Source organism: Pantherophis guttatus, chromosome 1 (assembly GCF_059756535.1).
Source record: "Pantherophis guttatus breed Tessera chromosome 1, ASM5975653v1, whole genome shotgun sequence".
Classification (NCBI taxonomy): domain Eukaryota; kingdom Metazoa; phylum Chordata; class Lepidosauria; order Squamata; family Colubridae; genus Pantherophis; species Pantherophis guttatus.
Genome location: NC_142063.1, coordinates 245,981,435 through 246,003,256, shown reverse-complemented (window position 1 = coordinate 246,003,256; position 21,822 = coordinate 245,981,435). Strand labels below are relative to the sequence as shown.

Sequence of the window (21,822 nt, the reverse complement as noted above, 5' to 3'; positions counted from 1 at the left end):
AAATAATTCCAGTATAGGTAGTCCTCGCTTTGCTGTCATGATTGGGACCGGTAATTTTGTCGCTAAGGAGCACAGTTATTAAGTGGAAAAAATCACATAGCAGAATTATGACATCACTTCCCATTTGGTTGTTAAACAAGTCACTGTGGTCATTAAGCAAAACATCACATGATCACAACTTACAATTATGCTCCCACATTCTCTCTGCTTGTTGCAAGTTGGCTGGGAAGCAAGCAAATGGCTATCACATGGCCAAGCAACACTGAGAGAGTTTTAAAAGTAAGCACAGCTGTTTATTAAATAACATCGTAACGTTGAACTGTTACTAAACAAATTGGTTGGTAAATTAGGACCAATTTCATTTTAATCTGATTTTAACTTTTTAATATTCTGTTTTGTAACAAAATAAAAGAGAAAATATAAATCAAATTTTAGATAGATAGATGATAGACAGACAGACAGACAGACAGACAGACAGACAGACAGACAGATAGATAGATCTTAAATCACCTATATGTGATGCGTACTTCGCAAATAGATGTACACAGGTTACTATCTACATACCCAGACATACATGTATATTTACAATATGTTTCATATCTACTGAAGAGCAAAAACATTTGGAAGGATTGTCCATTATTAGCCCAAAGGCAAATCTTCATCACAGAGGATAAATAATTATATGATTGTGTTTGTACTGCAAAATATTTTTCTGGATTTCCTTTATGCTTCGCATCTATATTTTTTTTCTGATACATAGAGGAACACTGAAAGCCACCCATGTTACTCATTATAGTGAATCAAATCATAACTGAAACACAAGATGCCCTTGGCATGATATCCTTTAAAACAAATGAAGTTTTATTTTAAAAGACAATTATCAGCAGTTAGTCTTTATGTCTTACAATAAAGATAACAGTATCTGGTGTAGAATAGTTACGGTAGTTTATGATGCAAAAATGAAATACGTAGCAAGTAATTTGCTTCTAAGTTCTGAAACAATGAATTATTTTTCTCATACAGCTAATTAAATATAGAGCCCTGTTCATGCAGCAAATATGGTACTTCATCAAGTGAGAGATGGCACTGTTACCCAGGTGATGTCCATTAATGGGCAATTCAGACAAAAATCAAATGGTTCTGGAGAAGTTTTAAGAATCTCACTCTTATTCTGATTTTGTCTGGTGCATAGATTTGCTTACAGAAGAACAAGTGGTATATGTACATTCCAATAATAACAAGACAGCAGCTGAAGATGTTTCTTCGATCTACTAATCTGAATTTGTCTGTGAAAAGATGGCCATCTTTATTGCTATTCCTGAGCTGTCCTTAAAGTAGAATAAGATCACTTTTTCATCTTTTAGTTTACCTCTTTGTTTTCATTTCTAGGCAAGAGTGATCATGGGCAATTGTTTTAATTTTAATAATTTGTAAAATATTCTAAGGAGAATATTGTTTTTCTGATTAGAAAAACTCACTCTGAATAATGATATCAGCAAAACCACAGTGAATAAAATAGCACTGACAATCACACAAAAAATGTGTGCAAATAAAGTTCAACAACAAGCCAACCACATGAAATTAAGAAAAAGGAAAACATGGCCAGCATATGCAGTTTTTAGGAAAGAAGAAACATTCTCCTTTTACCCTCATCAGCTATTCAGAGGAGTGTGCAGATACTGAGTCATATAAATAAATCACTGTGGGAGATTTGGAAATCTGTAGGTGAGTGTTAAAATAGCTTGCACATATGTTTAGTAGAATGTAGATGGCAGGAGAGATTTGGAGAGATTTACTAGGTATCTTTGCTGTACATAGCCATCAAGCAATATTAGTTATCTAAAGTTCTACAGGGCATAGAAGGATTGGTTTGTTGGTGAATAAACTGGACATTTACAAGAGAAGTAATGTCTTACAACCTACTATGAATAATTACTGCTCTCTTATTACGAAGCCAACACGCCAATTAGGTAAGTGCCAACATGCTTCTAATGCACATTAAAAAAAAGTTAATATGCTGCACCCATTTTAATTACGGTATGTCCACATGCCAACTAAATTTATCTGGTATAAATAAAGAATACTGTATAAGCAACAGATCTATCATGCTTTGAAATAATCCAGAAGTGCTTTGGACCACACTCAAGCACTGCTCCTCTCTTCAGTCAAGTTATAACTCTTAAAGTAATAGCTCTGTTTTTCAAGGTTTATACAAAACCTGGAAACTGAATAGCCCATTATGTTGTGCTTGATTGATCCTGAATCTCTGATAGAATAATGGTACAAACAATATCAATATTACATCCCTGTAATCACAACTGTATTCAGGGTCAGGATATCTAATGAAGATACCATCACAAACAATCTACAAGTTGCAAAGAATATGGGGGAAATAGTTTACATCATGATAGCTCTCTTTGAAATAGACAAGCTTCTGCCTGATGAGTTTTTCCCTCCCGTTTCTGACCAAAATGGGGTTAGGGTATTAACTCACAAAACATTAAGCTTAAGAACATTTCAAATTCTAGCATGGTGTCAGACAGGTACTCCAGACCTGAAAAGACATGAAGGGTGACCATTAGCATAAACAATAATAAAATTTTGGAATATTTACCTGGAGCATGATGCCACATTTGAAAAGTCTGCAGTAAACTATTTGGCAGGCAACAGTTAGATACTACAGGTCAATCAGTTATGTAAGATGGCATCAATTAAGAATGCCTGATGCATAGGATATCTAGTATTATAGGGATAACAATGGATTAGATTACTCACTAAGAAAACATTGAGTGGGTTAATAAAGTGTCATACGATTTCCTGTATTGAACCAGCTCATCCAATTCTAAAGGCGCTCTTTCTCTATTAACATACTTCAAGTAAAATATCCATGTATTCTGGAATATGGAAAAAACCCTACACCAGGCATTAATACTCAATGCATTACTATTATGCATAACATGTATATTCCAACACCTACCTTCGATTACTTTCATTTGGTTCTTTGCATTATTCACTTATTTCTTTTATTCACCTCTTAATTGCAGAATAAAGTACAAATGACAGCAGCCTACACACATCTCCTCATGCCTTTATCTACTTATCCATCCAATTTCGAAGCCGCCCAATTCATTGACGATTTTAAGTAGCTTACAGATAAAAAGAAAAACCATACGGATACAAAGAAACCAAGGCTAACCAGAAGAACATGCTATATGGAAGAGTAACAAGACTTCCTTTGACTTGAGCTTGACCCCAATGCCTTTAAGCAAACACTCCTACAGGGAATTGGTTTGCCATTGCCTTCTTGTGTGATTTTTTGCTAAATCTCAAAATAATAGGATTTCCTACAGGTATCCCACCCAATACTAACTAAGCTCCATCTTGCTTAGCTTTCAAGCCCAGATAAGCCCAGTCAGATGCTGCCACAAGCCCTCTACATATAGCCATTTAGTAGATGGGTGGAAATTAATTTTAGGAGGCAATAAATACAGCAAACTATTAAGCACCAATTTTTTTTCTTGTGATTTACAAATGGCTTTCCAGAGTAGTATATAGTAACAATGATGATCCTAAACCAATTTACCTTCAGTTCTGAAACCAGTTACTCACACATTCTTAATAGAGGTTATCAGCAATTATTCTATATTGCAATAACTTCCTCACTGAAAAGCTTTATACATTACATTAAAAAGCATAAAGGTTTAATTTTTATAAAGCCAACCTAGAATGGGTAGGAACTACAGACACGTTCAGGTAAAATGATTCTAAATGAACAAATATACAAAATCAAATGCAGACCCCTTTCAAAATAGCCCATCAGATTTATCAGTTCAATGTTACTATTTAATTATTTCCTATGTATTAAAAAAAAGTCAACAGATGAACATAAGAGTGCTATGAGCTACTGCAGCTCAATTTCTATTTTCCTTTATCCTAAAACATAAACCTATTCTATTTGCATTATTCTATATGGAGTATGAGGGATATATATGTTTGCGAGTATGTGTGTACATTTGTATGTGTGTTAAAAGGGCTTGTTGTTGATAGCAGAAGAATGAAGACTTTTTCTGCTGACTTACTGCTAATACCTATATCTGAATCTAGTAAATTGCTTTAAATATTATTTTGATTGCCCAGCCATTTGTTTCTCCCAAAAGCAATGGAGAAAGACCAGATAGATGCAAGATCTAGCTAGCTTTGGCTGATCTTAAAAGAAACTAAGTAGGGTTGGACATGGTTAGTACTTGGATGGGAGACATAAAATTACGGGGTTGCAGCTAACTAGAAAATTGAAAAAGAATGGTAAATTTGTGTTGTTGTTGCCAAGAAAAGCACATGGACAAGTTCATTAAAATTACCAGGAATTGAATGCAATTCAAATTAGTTTTTATCTTGACTTTAGCCCAAAGGAGTTTGCATTCATTTTATTGCTTAGAAAATGCTGGTTTTGCAAAGTGGATTAAATTCAATTTGAGACTACCAACTGGAACCGGTTGGAAGGAGGAAGAGTTGTTTGCATTTATCACTTGATTTTATCTTCAAGTATGAGCATATGTGAAGTCACTGAGAAATTTCGGAACTAACATGAGTTTAAAGAGTGGACTTCGAGACATTTTAATTAGTTTGAACACTCATTGATGAAATCAATATCACTTTAAAACTTTAAATTGACTGTTATTTTTCAGTTATATTCAATTATCTAATTAATGTTAGAATTTTGAAGCCTAGTGTTCTCCAGATGTATTGGGATTAATTCCCAGAATTTTTAACCAGAAGTTCAAGGCTAAGTTTGTTATTACAGATAAGGCTCCAAACTATTACTCCACAACTGACATTTTTAGAATAATACCAACTAGAAAAGCATTTTTCTCAACCTGGACCTAAACTCTAAGAGGATTTTTGGGTCACATTTATGATTATTACCTGCACAAACCACTCTTCTACATGGTAATGAGTATAAAAATACAAAAACAGAAAATATATTTGGTGATATAGCTTTCCAAAGTTTTTAAACTTTTTTTCTTTCATTTTTTTAACATGTTCCCACTGAATCAAAATGATACAGCAAATTATGCACACCTCTCCGACTACAGAAATTATGCATATTTTTGGGATTATAGAAATTTTTCATTTACACTTGAATTTCTTTTGAGTGCCCAATTGAAAAATTGAGACTCATATAGGTTAGTAATAGAAATATGATCTGTAGCAAATTTCCAAATTACTTGTTTCCACTGTGTAAATCTAAAGTCTTCTTTAGCCCCATAAAGTGAAGATCCTCAAAAGGAACACACAACCTATGCAATTAACATATGGTTTCATGGCACTTTTAGTAGTAGGTACTACATGTGTCCCAATATTTAGCTGTTTCTATTTTTGGAACAGAAGATCTCTATCGGGCCAGTAAAATCATGATTGAGTAATGACTGAGTTATTCTTCATTTAATATTGCAGTGAAATTTATCTTATAACATTATGTTTCCCTTCCAAGTTTCTATATGATAACTCTTTTTAAAATAAAGTATCCTCAAATATCACAAATGTGAAAATGTAAAGCACAAATCAAAACAATGCCCTTGCTTCTTTTTTTTTTATGAATGTTATGGAAAAACTCAGACAATTTTACCATAGAATACAAAATCTTCAAGGTTTATCAAGACAAGAAATAAGACCAATATACTGATTTCTCAAATGTCATGATCCCCCATAGATTTTGACTAAGACCAATGGCAAAGATGATCTATTTGGCTTTCATACTTGAGGCATATTACAGTACAATGCCCTGCAAGCAAGTTCCGTGCAAGGAGACTCAAGTAAACTGCAACTTTTATCTTTATTATAACGAAAGCCAGTGCTTAGATAACAAAAAGAGGAAGTCTAGTTAGACAGAAGAGAACAGAACATTTATTACAGCATTATGATTTCATTCCATACTTCTTCGAAAGGTGGAATTACATCACTTCCAATCCATGGAAATAATGGCTGACTGGTGTGAAGTGGAATGGGCCATAAGCACCTTGAAGCACACTTCTGTTACTCTATGCAATTTAACTTCACAACAAACCTGTGAGGTCAGGCAAAAATAAATAAAGAAAAGGAAGAAAAGGCCACACAGCAAGTTTTGTGACTATGTGAGATTTGAACGTAAATCTCATCAGACTTCTTGCTACCCCACAATATTGTCCCTCTTTGACAAAGGTCGCAGAGCTAATGGGATATCGGTGAAGTATAGCTCTCTGCAGTCCTAGCAATTACATTCAAAGGCAAAAAAAATACTGGATATTGTTGTCCAGCAGTATCTCTAGAACTGCAAATTCCCCAGTAGAGCCCTATGGTGGTGATTCTTTCTTTCTACCACCTATGTGCTCCAGAATGATTGGATTGATGTAGGAGTGGGATATGAGCTGTGGGAGGAGGGGGATGTATTAGGATGAGCACATTTAAAATTTATTTCACAGAATCACATATAGGTAAAGGTAAAGGTTCCCCTCACACATATGTGCTAGTCATTCCCGACTCTAGGGGATGGTGCTCATCTCCGTTTCAAAGATGAAGAGCCAGCGCTGTCCGAAGACAACTTCGTGGTCAGGTGACTGGCATGATTAAATGCCAAAGGTGCATGGAACGCTGTTTCCTTCCCACCAAAGGTGGTCCCTATTTTTCTACTTGCATTTTTTATGTGCTTTTGAACTACTAGGTTGGCAGAAGCTGGGACAAGTAACGGGAGCTCACCCTGTTACGCAGCACTAGGGATTTGGACTGCTGAACTGCTGACCTTTTGATCGACAAGGTCAGCGTCTTAGCTACTGAGCCACCACATCCCTTCTGGAATCACATATAGACATGCCTTAAAGGGCAAACGCTATAATACATAAACACTTGAAAAAACAGTGAGCTATTTCACCATCTACTTTAGAAAAAACCACTTTCAAAAGTTGTAATCTTGAGCACAGGAATGGCACAGAAAGTAGGGCACTTAATAACCCTAGGTTTCTTCTTGAAATCAACAGCATTTTAGCTATAGTACTTAAAACAAACATTTGAACTTGAAAAAGGCCATGGATGTTTCAAAAAGAGAAATGGCAGACAAGAGACGGGCTGTATGTTGCTGTATCTAAAACAATTTTTCTTTTAAAAAAACAAATAAATGGTGATAGAAATGTAGTACTCCATTTGTTCATGTGAAGGATATGCTCAAACAGCAAATACACACATACTTCTCAACTATAGCCTGACCTATGCATTATGAAGCTACTCCTATATAAGTCAATGGAACATATAATCTATCATGTCTCATAAGGCCTTCCCGAAAATGAATTTGTTTCCAAAGCAGCAGGGATCAAATCAGAATCCCATTCAATGCCATTTTGGGCTGAGTGAAATTAAACTATCTTTGGTACAAACAATGACCTGCATGCCACATATGTAAAAGAGCATGCTTTGCAAGAGCAGTACATGGATTTAAAATAAAAAAATAAAACCATGCCAGTGTTCCATTCCCAGTACCAATTCACCAGTAAACTGTTACCAGAAAAAGAGGTGTGTACCAACTATTTGTTAAAGAGTTATGTTGCAAGTTCAACTTTTTTACATTGTTATTTTAAAAAAACTTAATAAATTCCTTTCTCTGACAGAAAAAAAGTATATAGTTTATACAAGAACATAGAGGTTGTGTGGTCTAATGGCTAAGGCACCACGCTAGAAAGCAAGAGACGGTGAGTTTCTGGTCTTAGGCATGAAAGCCAGCTGGGTGACTTTGGGTCAGTCGTTCTCTCTCTGCTCAACTCACCTCACGGGATTGTTGCGCTGGGGAAAATAGGAAGAGGAAGCATACTGAGTATGTTTGCCGCCTTGAGTTATTTGTAAAAATAATAAAGGTGGGATACAAATCAATAAAATAAATAAAAATATCTAACATATAATATTTATTTATTTATTTTCATATTTGTATACCGCCCTACTCCCGAAGGACTCATATGACCATATAAGAGAACCTCTCTCATTCTTAGATAGCTACCAATGTTTCCCTGTAATAACTAAGCAAAATACTTTGCTCTTAGATTTTTAAATTGATTACTATTACAATTTGCAACACCTGTGGCTTTATTCATCACTTTTTAAAAAAAAGCATCTCTATTTACATTTCGTATGTTTCGTTTTTTACCCAACAGTGAATTTAAATTCTGAAATGAACAGCAGGTACAGCATTCTATAGATCAAAAGGTAATTGATCTTGGAGGTCATACAAACCAACCCCTGCTTCAGAGCAGGATCCGCTAGAGCATCTCTGAAGATGACCATGTAGCCAATCTTGAAGATCCCAGTAAGGGAGAACTCACCACTTCATGTAACAGCCTGGTCTACTGGCTGATTGCTTGTAGTTATGAATATCCTCCTGATGACTAGAATAAACCAACTCCTTTGTACAGGTAGCCCTCAAATTAGGATCACAATTGAGCCCCAAATTTCTATTGTTAAGTGAGACATTTGTTAAGTGAGTTTTGCCCCATTAGATGACCTTTCTTTCCTCAGTTGTTAAGTGAATCACTGCAGTTGATAAATTAGTAACCTGGTCATTAAATGAATCTGGCTTCCCCATGGACTTCACTTCTCAGAAGGTCACAAAAGGTGATCACATGACCTTGGGACTCTGCAACCATCATAAATATGAACCAGTTGTCAAACATCTGAATTTTGATCACATGATCTTGGGGATGCTGCAAAGGCCATAACTGTGAAAAATGGTCCTAAGTCACTTTTTTCAAAGTCCCTTTCTAAGTTTGAACTGTCACTAAACGAACTGTTGTAAGTCAAGGACTACCTGTAGTTTTAACATAACTGTTCTAATTTTGCACCTTGGGCAATAGAAAAATAAAATCCACTCCTATGTTACAATCTCTCAGATACTTAACACTACTATCTCTTCTATAGGCTAAATATACACAGAACCTTTTAACATCATAAGAATGTCAGAGAAAATATCCGCAACTTAAAGTCCTTTTAACAAGAACAACAAGAAAAGATTTCAGGTGTGAATAACTTCAGAACCTGAGGGTGCATGTAATGACAAAGGAGAGCTGTCTTCATATAGCAATTGAAACTGGGGGGGGGGGTATCAATTCCCTATGTAGCCAAATAATAACTCACAAAATGCACACACATGCATTCACTATCATCTAAATTTGACAGATATTATAATATACCTTCTATCCCTCTTTTTTTCAAAAAACGCAAAGCAACACAGGGAGCAAGCTTTGAAATTTTATCGATGCTATGTAACACACTCATTGTTGATATAGTAAGTTAGAAGCTACCAACGGTACTTCACTGCTGACAGTTGCAGATTATATTCAGCTCAGCTAAGACTAGGGAACAGCAGCTGTGGACTAAAGAGCACATAGCAATGGAGAAGAGAGAATTACATCACAGAATTGTTCTTTTCACCATACCTAGCGTTTTGCCTTTATCAATGTCACTAACACACCATCTCTGTCTGAGAAAATGCACTAGGCAGAAGAAGATGAATTTGATGTCATTCCTAGAAATTAGGAGCAAACCTAAGGCATTGTTAAAAAGGTGCCTCTCTGGAAATATCCACGGAGGACCCAAGGCAACCCACTTCCTGGGAAGGACCTGGTCTTCCTTCTGGGCTGATAACAGAGCAGCAGCTGTGCACCCTGTGTTATCTTCACTGGTCCTGCAGTAGTCGCGTGGCATAAGCCTGAACTAAATCCTCTGGCAGGGCATGGATAAAGTGCTACATACAGGGAGCTGCCTGATCATCACCATGCACCTTTCATTCAGTAATAAGCACTTTTTAAACTCACATTTGACAACCAGCCTGAACTAATAATGGAAACAGTCTTAGTTTATTTGTTGTGCACCACAGGAGGAGAAAAGTGCCTCTTGTTATGGAAACATCCACTTTTAAACACACACACACACCTTTCTTGGTCTAATTGTGTCAAAAAGTGGTCCCACTGATAATTACAACTCATCTTTCATTTATTATATGAGTTCAACCAATCTTAGCTGGTCAAGTTGAATGGACCAAAACGGGATATTCTTAACAGACCCGCACCACTTTATTCTCCATGAAAATCATAGTTGAAAAAAAAAAAAAAGATTGTAAAAGAGAGGGTATTTTTCCCGCCCTTTGGAAAAACCGCGACCGAATGTTAATTCTGAGGCTGCACCCAAAACCTCGGAGAAAGGCAACCGGCAGACGCCGCATGTACCGCACTCCACCCACGGGAAAGCGGGTCTTCCATTCACCCCAGCACTTAATTGGGAACCGGGAATATGCGAGGCCGGCAGGAGTCCCACCCGTGGCTGGACAATCCACGCGTCCATTCGCTTCGCTAAACTCCGGCCATCCTTTCATGGTGGCTAAACTCTCTCCCCCCCCCCACACACACACACCAAGTTTTGGTGTGTGTGTGTGTGTGTGTGTGTGTGTGTGTGTTTCGCAGTCCCCGCTTACCTTCCAGCCAGCCGAGCTGTTGCTGTCGCCCTTATCCTTGAAGTAGGGCACGCAGCGCACCATCCACTCGTAGATTTGGGACAGGGTGAGGCGCTTCTCCGGCGAGCTCTGAATGGCGCGAGTGATCAGGTCCGCGTACGATAAGTTCCCCCACGCGTTTCTTCGGGACGAACATTTTCGCGGTGCGGCCGCTGTTCCCGCCGCCACTGGCTGAGGCTGCTGCCCGCCGCTCAACGCAGAGGCGCCAGATCCTTCCCCGGGCAGTCCGGAGAAGGGAACCAGCAGACGGGCCGTGTCCTCCGAAGCAAGAGCCTCGCCGGCGCCGCCGGAGACGGTGGCGGCGGAGGTGCCCCCTTGCTCCTCGTCGTCAGCGTCGTCGTCCTCCTCGGGAATCATGGAAGCGGCGTCGGCAGCCGAGTCTCCCGAAGGCTTGGCCGGGCTCGTTTGGAGCTCGGGCCTTTGCAGGGGCCACGTACAGGAGCGAGGACGGCTCTGGGGCTCGAACTCCGGGTCCAGCTCCACGTCCAGAGGGGACAAGGGCGCGGGGGGAGACACTTCAGCCATCTTGGCCTCCCCCCGCTTTGGAGGCGATCCCTTCTGTCCTTCCCGCTGTCAGACGGGAACCCGATCCGCGCTCCGGTCCCTTCTCCTCGCCCCGCTCCCCGCTAGAGATTAGCGAGCTCGAGCAAGCACGCCGCTCTCCATTCAAGGTCCGGCCGCCACCTCTTTCTCTCTCTTTCTCTCTCGCCTCCCCCGCCGGAGAAAGGAAAACTTCTAAGGCGATCCGCAAGCGATCCGGGGGTCTCCGGGTTCCAGGTCAGCTCTCTCGCCGCTGCCCTTTGACGCTGCCCGATTTGGGAAGCATTTCCAAAGACGGCGGAGCTTGGAATCAAATCGCGGCTCTGCGCCCGCGCGTTTGTTTATCTTTCGCTACGCGCCGGAGTCCTCCAATCGCATCGCTCTGTAGCTATTAAAGAGACCCCCCCATTCACGCGACCCCCCGCATCATCATCATTATTATTTTTTTTTTAAAAAAAGAGAGATGTTCGCGAGTCTCTCTGTTGCTGGTTTGATGGACGCCTTCGGTCTTACAAGTCCTCCTCCTCACCGACTCCCCAACGCCTTCACGGAGAGCACCGAAGCCTTAACACCCATCCGATCGCGGCTGCCCCATTTGTGATCGTTCTTTTTTTTTCCTCCTCCGTAAAAAAAAAAGAGAAGAAATCCGAAAGCGGTGAAGGGCGGTAGGGAAGAGAAGTCAATCTTTTTCTTCTTCTTTTTTTCTTTTTCTTTTCTTTTCTTTTCTTTTTTTTTTTTTTTGGAACAAGGAGAGGAAAACTTCAAACGCCCGTCCTTCTCCCTTCTTTTAAATCCTCTCCCTCGGCGTAAAAAAAAAGTGACGCGGAGAATTCAAACAAGTTCAATCGCCGATCTTCCAACAGGTCCGGAAACCCAAGTCCTCCGCGGGCTCCCGAGGTTTCGTTCCAGCATCGGCGGCACCACCACATTCATAACCTCCTCGCTCCTGCCGCCGCCGCCGCCGCTGCCATCTTGACAGTTCCCCCCTCCCCCTCTACCCAAGTCATTTAAAAAAAAAAAAAATAAGTGTCGGCCCAAAAAAAAAATAAAAAAAAAGGGAAAAGGCAGGGCGAGAGGTCAGGCAGGCAGGCGAACGAAAGGAGCAAGCGAGAAGCAGCGGTCTCGGAGCTTAAAGCCGGCTCCGTTGGGCAGGCGGAAAATCCAGCTCCAAACGCACGGGAGGAAAACCAGGCGCCGATTCTACCGCTGCTGCTGCTGCTGCTGCAGGATTCTTGATTTTGGAGCCGTTCCCGAGTCGTTCCACTTTAAGTAGCAGAAGAAGCATTAAAATGAGAAAAAAAGCCCCACCGTTGGCAGCACGCTCCCTCCCCGGAGAGAAAGCAAGCGGCGGACCAGCGGCGGCAAAGAAACCCTGGAGCTGCCGCCGTTCCCTCGAGCAACCTGTCGCCCTCCCCTCCGCCGACTTCCACATTCCTTCTCCTAACAACCAGGAGCGGCAACACAAAGTTATAGACACACGCAGGGAGACGCAACCTAACCCCGTCGCAGCTGATCCCCGCCCACAAAGGAGGCGGGCGAAGAGGCGAGAGCTCCGGCTCTCAGTACTACAGAAGACACACCCGCCCGGCGAGCTGAGGGGGTCCGTCAGCCAACTTGGCGCCCTTCTCGGCGCATCTTTCTTTAATTCCTCCGCCGCCAGCAAATCACTGTTAATGTTGAACTAGCCGTGTCCGATGTTGCAATCAGAAACCTGGGCATTAAGAGGAACGCGTTTTTTAAAAAAAAAACGTATTCTAAAAATCAATTTTCTCGATTGCAGTTTTAAAAAAAACACACGACGATGTACCTCTACGGTTCTTCGGCATTATATTTCGGTTTTGTTTTGTTTTTTTACTCTATTATCCCCCTGACTTTAGCAGAGACTTTTAGACTACACAGAACCTGCAGGTCCATGTTGGTCACTCTGTCCTATATTACGATAGAGAGCAACATCCTGCAGTTCTCTCGTTTTATAGGAAGCATGGATGGGTTGGAAAAACGTGCCTTTTCTTTTGGAAATTGATAACTGTTAGATCTTTCCACTGCTGTGTATTCTATTGAGCCATTTCTAAGATGTGTTAAGGCATATACAGTATGTAGTCAATCACAAGGACTAGGCCACTTTTAACTTGGAAACTGTAACATTTGTCTTTGTTAATTGGTAGATTAAGTCTAGACATGTTTTTCCTATTTCCACTTTTTAATCGGATGTCTTGATTTAATTGCTCCTATAACAAACCCTGGTCTATAACTTCAAAATGACTAGAGAATGGTGTGACTGTTCAAATGTGGAGCCAGGCAAGTTTTTTTGCTAAGACTATGCTGGCAGTAAAATCTTAACATACAGAAGGCCCAAGATAGGGAAGGTTTTCTTATAGTAAAATGATATTCCACCTATTCCTCTGCATATTTTTCTTAAAACAATTACACTTAGAATGCCTGGGGTGGAGGAGGTTAATTGCCAGGTACCAAATCACTATAAAATCGAACTGAGTACAAAAACTTTAGAACATCATTAGGTCATGAAATGTGTGTAAATACAACTGGCAAGGCAATTGGGTTTTGCATAATCATGACTTATCATGACTTTTAGTGGGAAAATATTGCACATTATCACATCTCCTACAGAAACATATGAACACACTTTATTTTGGCAATCACATCAGCTCAATCTTTCAGCCGCTAAAAGCTGGACCTTAGATTTCATTAGACTATTTCATCAATTAAGAGCACTACATCACAATATTATTCATGTGTGTCCTGGTGAAGTTTCTAGATGAAAGTTTTTCACCATATATTTTAGATCACCAAAAATCTAAGATATTTTCAAGAACATGAACTCATATGTAATTATTAGTGATTAATAATTGAGACAAACTCTAGACTTCGGACATACTGGAGATGTTTACTTCTTACCTCTGAATACATGTATCCAAGCGGAATGCATGTCTCCGGTACAGTTTATATATCATTTGATGATCCTATTGGAGATTAGCCTAGGTAAACATAGTTAATTTGTCTGCTTCCTGACATTTTTAAAATAAATTTAAAAATTTATTTATTTAATTAAAATTTTATTTTTATTTTTATTTGACTTTCTTAAAACAATAAAATGTTTTTCTTGTTTTTATTATTTTTAAAGATTAAACTCCCTTCCCAGGGGGTAGTTTCTTTTAGAAAATTATCTTTTAAAAGTAGCTTTTCCCAATATAATACCTCCAGATGTGCTGGATTTCAGATGTTAGATAGGGATTATAGAAGATTTAAATGCATCTGGGGCGCACTTGGCCGTGAAAGGATAGTTTAAGCAATACTTCATGAACACAACAGTGAAACCCTGAAAAAGGCACTTTCCCTACTTTTTCTTACACCTATCCGCAGGGAAAATATGTCTTGGCAACTTTTTTTTTACATGATAGAACCTCTGTCTCTTCCCTATTTCATCCATGAAATATTCTTATTGGTATTGAGGCTAAAGCCATTTTTTCCCCTTTGCCCATCACTGAAGGCAGTTTCAACGCACACAGTATAAAATCTTAGCTTTGTCCCACCTGTTACTCTGGAGGAAATTCAGTGGCGTAAAAGAGAGACCATAGGCAAGACAGGGACTAATAAAGCGGACAGTAAATTTCATGTTAGGAAATTGTTCTGAGCACTTGCGGATTGGTGGAGATCATTTCACAGAAGGGAAAAGTCCAAACGTCATTCAGAGTTAGCTTTGTCTGTTAAAATATGCCATGTATCCAGATGGCAGCAAGTACTACCTTTCATGGGATTGCATATACCTGCCAACTTTAATTGACATTTTGTATAGCTATTACTCCTGTATTTAAGTTTTTAAAACTTGGTAAGGTTTTCGCACGTTCCAGTTAGACATGTACTTTTCAGGGTATTATCTATTAAAAAAATCCCATAGATATGCATTTCTTTCATCAAAATCCCCACCGACAGCTGATACTTTACTTGTAAATTAATGTGTGTTCAGAACTATCTGCTTTATTGACATAAAACAGGGGAGTTTAAGAGGGTGGTTAAATTCCATGTGCATAGGAAACAAATAATGTAGCTATCTTGAGTAAGCGCTGATTGCATCACAGTCCAAATAATTAATGCAAATAATAAACAGAAGTGATGTTATAAATACACCAGTTTGGTATAGTGATTAAGATGTTGTATTGGGAGAGGGGAGGCCCGGTTCAGGTCCTTGGCCACAGAAGTTCATTTTGGTCCAGCAACATTGCCCTACCCCAACCTATCCCACAGAGCTGTTATACAGAGGAAGGAAGAAACAGTATTTTCACTGCTTTCAGGTCTTAGATGGAATATATTGTAAACCTAAACAGTGACCTGCATGAGCTTTCCACTATTCTACACTATTCTATGTTCTACAATCTCTTCATCTGTTGAAGGTAGAATATTATACTTTTCTCCTTGCCCTTTATCTTTCGAAATTAGACCTATTCTGAGGAATACTACAAACCCTTTCAAAATTGTGAAAAAATATCCTTTTACAATAATCTTATACTAGTTTTGTTCATTGTCTCCCACAGCATCTTCCAAATAATTGTGGGGGGGGAGATGGGGGGTATCGAACAATTCCAAAGGAAGTGGCACCTGGGTGATGAGATCAAGAAGTTTCCAGCTATACAACACAGAACTATCTTATTCAAGGTCTTGGACAAGGTGTTTGTTCCACTGAGATAAAGTATGTCATTACTGTGATGGGTGCATTAAACCAACTGGTTAAATTTGGAGCCAGGAACTACCTCTAGTGCCTTTTCGAAGAAAGGTTATACATTAGCCAAAACAGAGAATCAAAATAGAATATGTGTCCTTGCACACACACACACACACACACACACACACACACACACACACTATTTTATTTTTATTTTATTTTATTAATTCAATTTGTATGCCGCCTCTCTCTGAAGACTCAAGACGGCTTACATATCTCTAATAGGACAAAGAGGGAAATATAAAGAACTTCTGAATTTAAAAATATATATACACACAAATAATGAAGGGTCAACAAGATACCGGTAGGTGAGGAAACCTGCTCACAGTTCTGTGCTGCAAAACAGTGGCATGAACAATGAACCTGAATGAGTGCCAAATATGAAAAATAAAAAATATACGCCTTAAATCACAGCACTCAATGCTTTCCTGATAAAACTGGTACAGAGGTATTTGTCTGCAATCAAACACAATTCAATTACTAGACGAATTTTAATCCAATGCCTAAGAAATGTGTGTTCAGCAAGGCAGCTATTGTATTTCTGCACGAGAGGGGAGGACGGAATCTACAACTCTTTGAGAGAGGGGATGGAAATTGAAATATGGGATGGTTTTGGTCCTATCTTCAATGTAACTATGAGGCCCTTATCAGTCTGTTTTCCTGCTTAGTTAGATGCTGGCCATATAGACGTCTTCTCTATCTAACAATGTATAAGTAGCATTTTCCCCTTTAAACCAACATTACAAGCTTCAGTATGTGTATTATCTTTATAATTTCATCTGGAACCCATTTTCTTAGAAATAACATCAGTTTTATTGTTATGGGCATGTTTGACAAGTGTCTTTTGGGAATATGCTGGTTCTTCTCCTCTGGCCACTAGCCAATTTCCACCACAGTCCTTTCTCTTCTATTCTGTTACCACTTTCTGTCTGGGAATTTTTGAAATGCCATTTTTCAAATCAATTTTGCTCCAGCAGGAGCACAAGATCCATCCTTTTGGGGGTGGGGCACAGTCTAACAGCATTCTGAAATGGGCATTTGTGAGCATTTTACTTTTTAATGAACTAGCCACCCCACTTTACCTGGTTGTAATGTCTATAAACTATTAAATTCTACTGAACATTTTTTTCTTATCTGCTAATTTCCCTATTTTTGTTACATTCACATACTATCCCTCCTCCATCAAGTGTTCAATTACATTTTTCAACTTTGCACGGTTCAGCTAGTTAAATAATGATGGCAGAGTCTGCTTCCTTCTTGTCTGAATTCTTTTCTGCTATCTTTTGGTGTCTTTCTTTATTTCACAATATTTTAACTGTATCTCCCAAGTGGGCTAGAGAATAAAGGCAGATAAAGGTAGGCTAGGGATTGGCAACAGGAAGAACAGATTTTACAATGGCATTGTTTTGTGGCAATTCAAGAATGGGTGAAGAGCACTGTAATGCAATGATGGGACAGGCTCAGAAGAGATGGATTGTACATAGAGAAGCCTGAATCATCCAAGTCATAATGTGGTTTGCTTGAATAACCAAATGTACAGTAGTTTATTCAGTAAATCAGGGCTAAACATACTATGGCTAAATATAACATGTGGCAATCATTAAGTGCCACAGAAATAAAAGCAGGAATGACATGAGGAAGGGAAACAGGAAGGCAAACCCTAGTACAGTACTTTCATCTCATGTCCTGAGGCCAATATGACAGTGTTAGCTAATTGCCCTTCAGAAGTTTTCCTATTTTAAATCACTAAAATATTTGACAGCCTGATATTATGGACTGACCCAGTTTTTCTGATAAGCATTACAACTTTAGTTAGAAGATGGCTGGGAGAGGCTGAGTAGGTTTGCAATCTCCAAGAAAGTTGCACCAATAAAATTCCCAAGTAATGATTTTTAGAAATTATTCACAATAGTGCTATTGGCCAATTACTGAAAGGAATTGTTTTCTGTCACAATTGCACATACATTGTTTCTTATTGTAGCTCATTGATTACAGCTACAGCTATGATTAGATACAATATAGATTGATCACGGGTGTCAAACTCGCTTCGTCATGTGGCTGTCATGTGACATTTCCCAACCCTTTCCCCATTTGTGGAGCTGGGGTGGGTGTGGCCTGCACATGACACATCTGGCCCATGGGCCACCAGTTTGACACCTCTTGGTCTAGATGATGAGGGATGGAATTGGGTTGCAAAGATCTCCTTTCCCAATTCATTTTAAGATTTCAATATTTAATCTTTCATTCATTCAGATAAAAACACAGCGATGAGTACTTAAAACATAACATTTCACTTCTGCAATCCATAGAGAATGGTTATGATTTGGCTAGCCTTTTTTCTAAGATTTACTGAAAAATATATACCAATATTTCATTCCACATATATTTTGTGATGAAGTGTAACTTGTGGATGAGCTTACATACTTGAGTGTTTAGGTCTGTTGTATTTGTAGTACTCGTTCATCTGAAGTATGGGAGGTTATAGTAATGATTTTTTTAAATCACTGAGAGCCTCCTTTTTTGATTATTCTAACGACCTTATTCTAACAGCAGTTATGGTAGAAGAAAAGATGGGAGAGTGTCAGTTGCCAGAGGTTTTATTATATAATTGACCTGTCTATGGAGATTCTCAGTCATCCAGGTCATGGTTGTCCCAAAGGTCAAGAGGCAACTGGACTTTCAAGAAGCAACTGGACTTTTTGGTTTTTCTTTGAAAACATTTCGCTTCTCATCCAAGAAGCTTCTTCAGCTCTGACAGGATACTGGGGAATGGAAGGATTGATATTCCTTGCAGACAAGCTGGTCATTTGCATTCTTTTAGCGAGTCATTAAGGCCGCTTGGAGGTTTATCTGTGTGGTCAGGGTCACCCGAGTGGTGCAAATGGGTGTGGAGCCTTTTTGGAACCGTTGAAAGGAGGGTGTTGTGGATGTGATTGACCTGCTTCTTTCACGGGGGGGGGGGGAGGACCAGGTGGCAGGCAGTCTCCTGGACGAGGAAACGCATACTGTACTTATATTATTCCGTGCCTCGCTTTGTGCAATACCACTTATGTGACCTTGCACAAGTGACCAAACCAGTTCCGGCCTCAGTTTGTTCACACTTCAAATAGGAACAATCATCTTTGATGAATGTCCGATTGCGGCATGATTATTAAAACATTAGCGCCGGGCATAATCCAAGTATTTCACGCAGCAATCAGAAGGCGCTCCCGTTTGGCCTTGGCGCTTTGAAGCAGCGAAGTTAAAGCTTCGGCAAAAGCCAAGCACGACAGACACCCCAGGATCCTGAAACCCTCGCAACAAGACCCCCCCCCGCCCCCAATAATAACAATACCATCCGTGCAACTCCTTCGCGCTTGGGTCAGGCAAGCGAAGGGCTGGGGAAGCGATCATTGGCGGAAGACTTAATTTGAAGGGCCAATCTGGCGCTACCGGCGCCTCCCCCTCTTGTTACTGGCCTCTAACTTTCTTCCACTGGTGGTTCCCAGGCAGAGACAGAAGTGGGGGAAGAGAAGCCCGTCTGGACGGCTCTGAGAGTCCGGTCTTGCAGGCTCATCAAGGGCACTCGCCTTCCGAGGACTTGGGCGGGAATGTCCTCAGACACGGGTCGGGGGAGGGGGGGGCACACACGCGCTTCCCGCGCTCACCCCCCCACCCTCCGAGGCTTTGCAGGGGACAAGCGAGTCCCCTCCAGGTGTCCCCCCCCCTCACCAGAGCGGAAGGTTTCCACCCCACACGCCCCGCGGGCGCGCGAGAGAGGGAAGAGTGCGGGGAAGCGATTCCCCGCGCGACTCGCGAGCCAACCCCATTCGCTCAAAGCCCCGACTCGCGCGCCTCCCGAGTCTCCTCCTCCTTCCCCCCCCCACCCGCAAACCCCGAGGTCCTTCCTCCCGCCACCGCAGGCTCCGCCCCTCGGCCCCGCCCCGGCAACCAAGCTCGGTTGCCGCGCGCTAAGCGATGATGTCATTCTCTAACCCAAGCGCGTGACCAGCGGACCCCGCCCTCCTTTCGCCCGAGCTCGAAAGCTGCCGTCGATCTTGCAACGCAGCGCCGGTGATTGGCCGGCCCAAGCTTATCCCTCCCCCGCCCACTACAAAACAATAAACAATCGAGTACAATTCATCCCGAGCAGGATCTGATGGGAAAGTGGGGATATGGGTGGGGGCGGGGGCGAAGGGATGGCAAGGAGAGGGAACCTTTTGGCCAGCGCCCTCGCGCTGCTCGGGAGAAATGATCGCGCGGCTTGGATTTGGCTTCTGGCTCGTCCCGCGGCTTGTATAGTTTAGCGGGCTTTTATCATAGGCGAGCCAGGAGCGGCTGGAAGTTGTCGGGTGGTCAAAGGGAGCAAAGCGGGCGAAGCGGATCGTAGGCGAGGAGCCTGCTTGACCTTCCCTTGGCATCCAGAAAGGGGGGGGGGGTTGCGTGTGTGCAAAATGGGAGACGGGAACGGAGCCGCAGAGCTCGCTCGCTTGTCTCGTAGTAGCGGGTCGTCCCGGGTTGAGGAAGAAGAGAGTTGGCTGGGAAACGGCGTCCTCCTGTTGCGTCTGCATGCAAAGCCTGTGAGATGACAGAGCAATTCTTCCTCCAGGCCGCGTCTTAGAGGGAAGAAGGTTGCACATCACCTCATGCCAGGCTGTGCGGATCACGTGGGATCGAGGGCCTCTGAGGGACAAAAGCCTCGCAGGAAAACGTGCAGGCTCAGGTGCCTGCAGTGGAAATCCACCTCACTTGCCCTGATTGCTGGCCGGGTGGGCCCTTGGCTTGCCCACAGCCTAAAGCTGAACCAACCGCATATGCACCTTGCTCCTGTGCTGCACCAGAAAAATGCTGGTGGTGGGGGGGGAGCCCAGTTCCCTGATTTATGCTTTAAAACTTACCTTTTGAAACAGTACAGAGATCCCTTCATCTTTCAGCACCCTTCCCAAGTTTATCAATTTCAACGTTTGTTATTCTCTCCCCCCTCCCACCCCCACGTGTTTACAGGAGCACATCCAGAAGAAAATGTGTCGGGCCATCATCTTGTTCCATCTTTTTGTGATGATAAATGTTACCATCTTCGTTACTTTTCCGTGGTCTGTCCTTATTTGGTGTTACAAAGTGATTCCCATTTGGTTTTATGCAGCGATGTCAATACTTCAATAAAGCAAAGGGCATGGGATCATGCTGTGTGTGTTTGTGTTCATAAACATCTCGTTTGTGGTTCCCTTCCCCTTTTTGGAGTAATGTGAGGAGGCTGCCCAGTGCTGATGGTTGTAAGAGTTGTGGGGGAAGTTGACAGAAACACCCCTCTTGGGGTTTCTTTGAAAAGTTATTGAAATTATACTGCAGGTCAAAGGTCACCCTCAAGAATTTAGGATAATTTCTTACAAGAAGCAAACTACATTAAGTAGTGGGTAAAAGATACCTTGGTCACTCTGTTGCTGTATGTAATGTTTGACTTCCAGCTTTTTAAGCAATAGATTAAACCGGTGGTGGGATTCAAGTAATTTAACAACCAGTTCTCTGCCCTAATGATTTCTTCCAACAACCAGTTTACCAAATTGCTCAGAAAGTTAACAATCGATTCTCCCGAAGTGGTGCAAACTGGCTGAATCCCACCACTGGATTAAACCTATTTGTACCTCTTCAAATTATATATTGTTGAAAAGGAATTGGCCCAACTAGATGGCAGCCCATGATTGATCAGGTAAAGCAGAATGGGACTTGGATGGGGACCATTGGATAAATTCTAGAGCTATAGGCTGAACTGGGAAGTTTAAAAAACTATCCAGATGACATTCATACTTTTGCTAAGAAATGTATGTGAACATATCTGTAAAGTCACCTGGACTTTTTCAAATGGAAAGTTTGACTGAAGGAGAAGATATGCTATTCAAGAGGACATCTGTGGAAAACCTTTTTCTCCATTTAGTTCTCACTAACATTGTCAATTCAAAATATGTTCATGCAGTAGCTTGATAAATGCATTCTTTCTAAGCTATAATGTGGTTTGTCCTATTCGCCATTGGCTCAGGGACGCGGC

General features: G+C 41.1%; 1 protein-coding gene and 1 long non-coding RNA gene across 2 annotated transcripts in view; one reads left to right on the top strand and one right to left on the bottom strand.

Annotated features, from left to right (window-relative positions):
* FOXO3 (forkhead box O3) overlaps positions 1-12,581 on the bottom strand; it is a 134,371-nt gene extending 121,790 nt beyond the window's left edge. The window contains exon 1 of the mRNA XM_034409122.2: positions 10,484-12,581. Coding sequence (XP_034265013.1) covers positions 10,484-11,047 — 564 coding nt within the window. The 5' untranslated portion in view covers positions 11,048-12,581. The remainder of the gene's footprint in view (positions 1-10,483) is intronic.
* Positions 12,582-20,011: 7,430 nt separating this feature from the next.
* Positions 20,012-20,959, top strand: LOC148116817 (uncharacterized). The gene is made up of 2 exons (XR_015733845.1): positions 20,012-20,502; positions 20,784-20,959. It is a non-coding gene; the product is annotated as an uncharacterized LOC148116817 (long non-coding RNA).
* Positions 20,960-21,822: the final 863 nt, after the last annotated feature.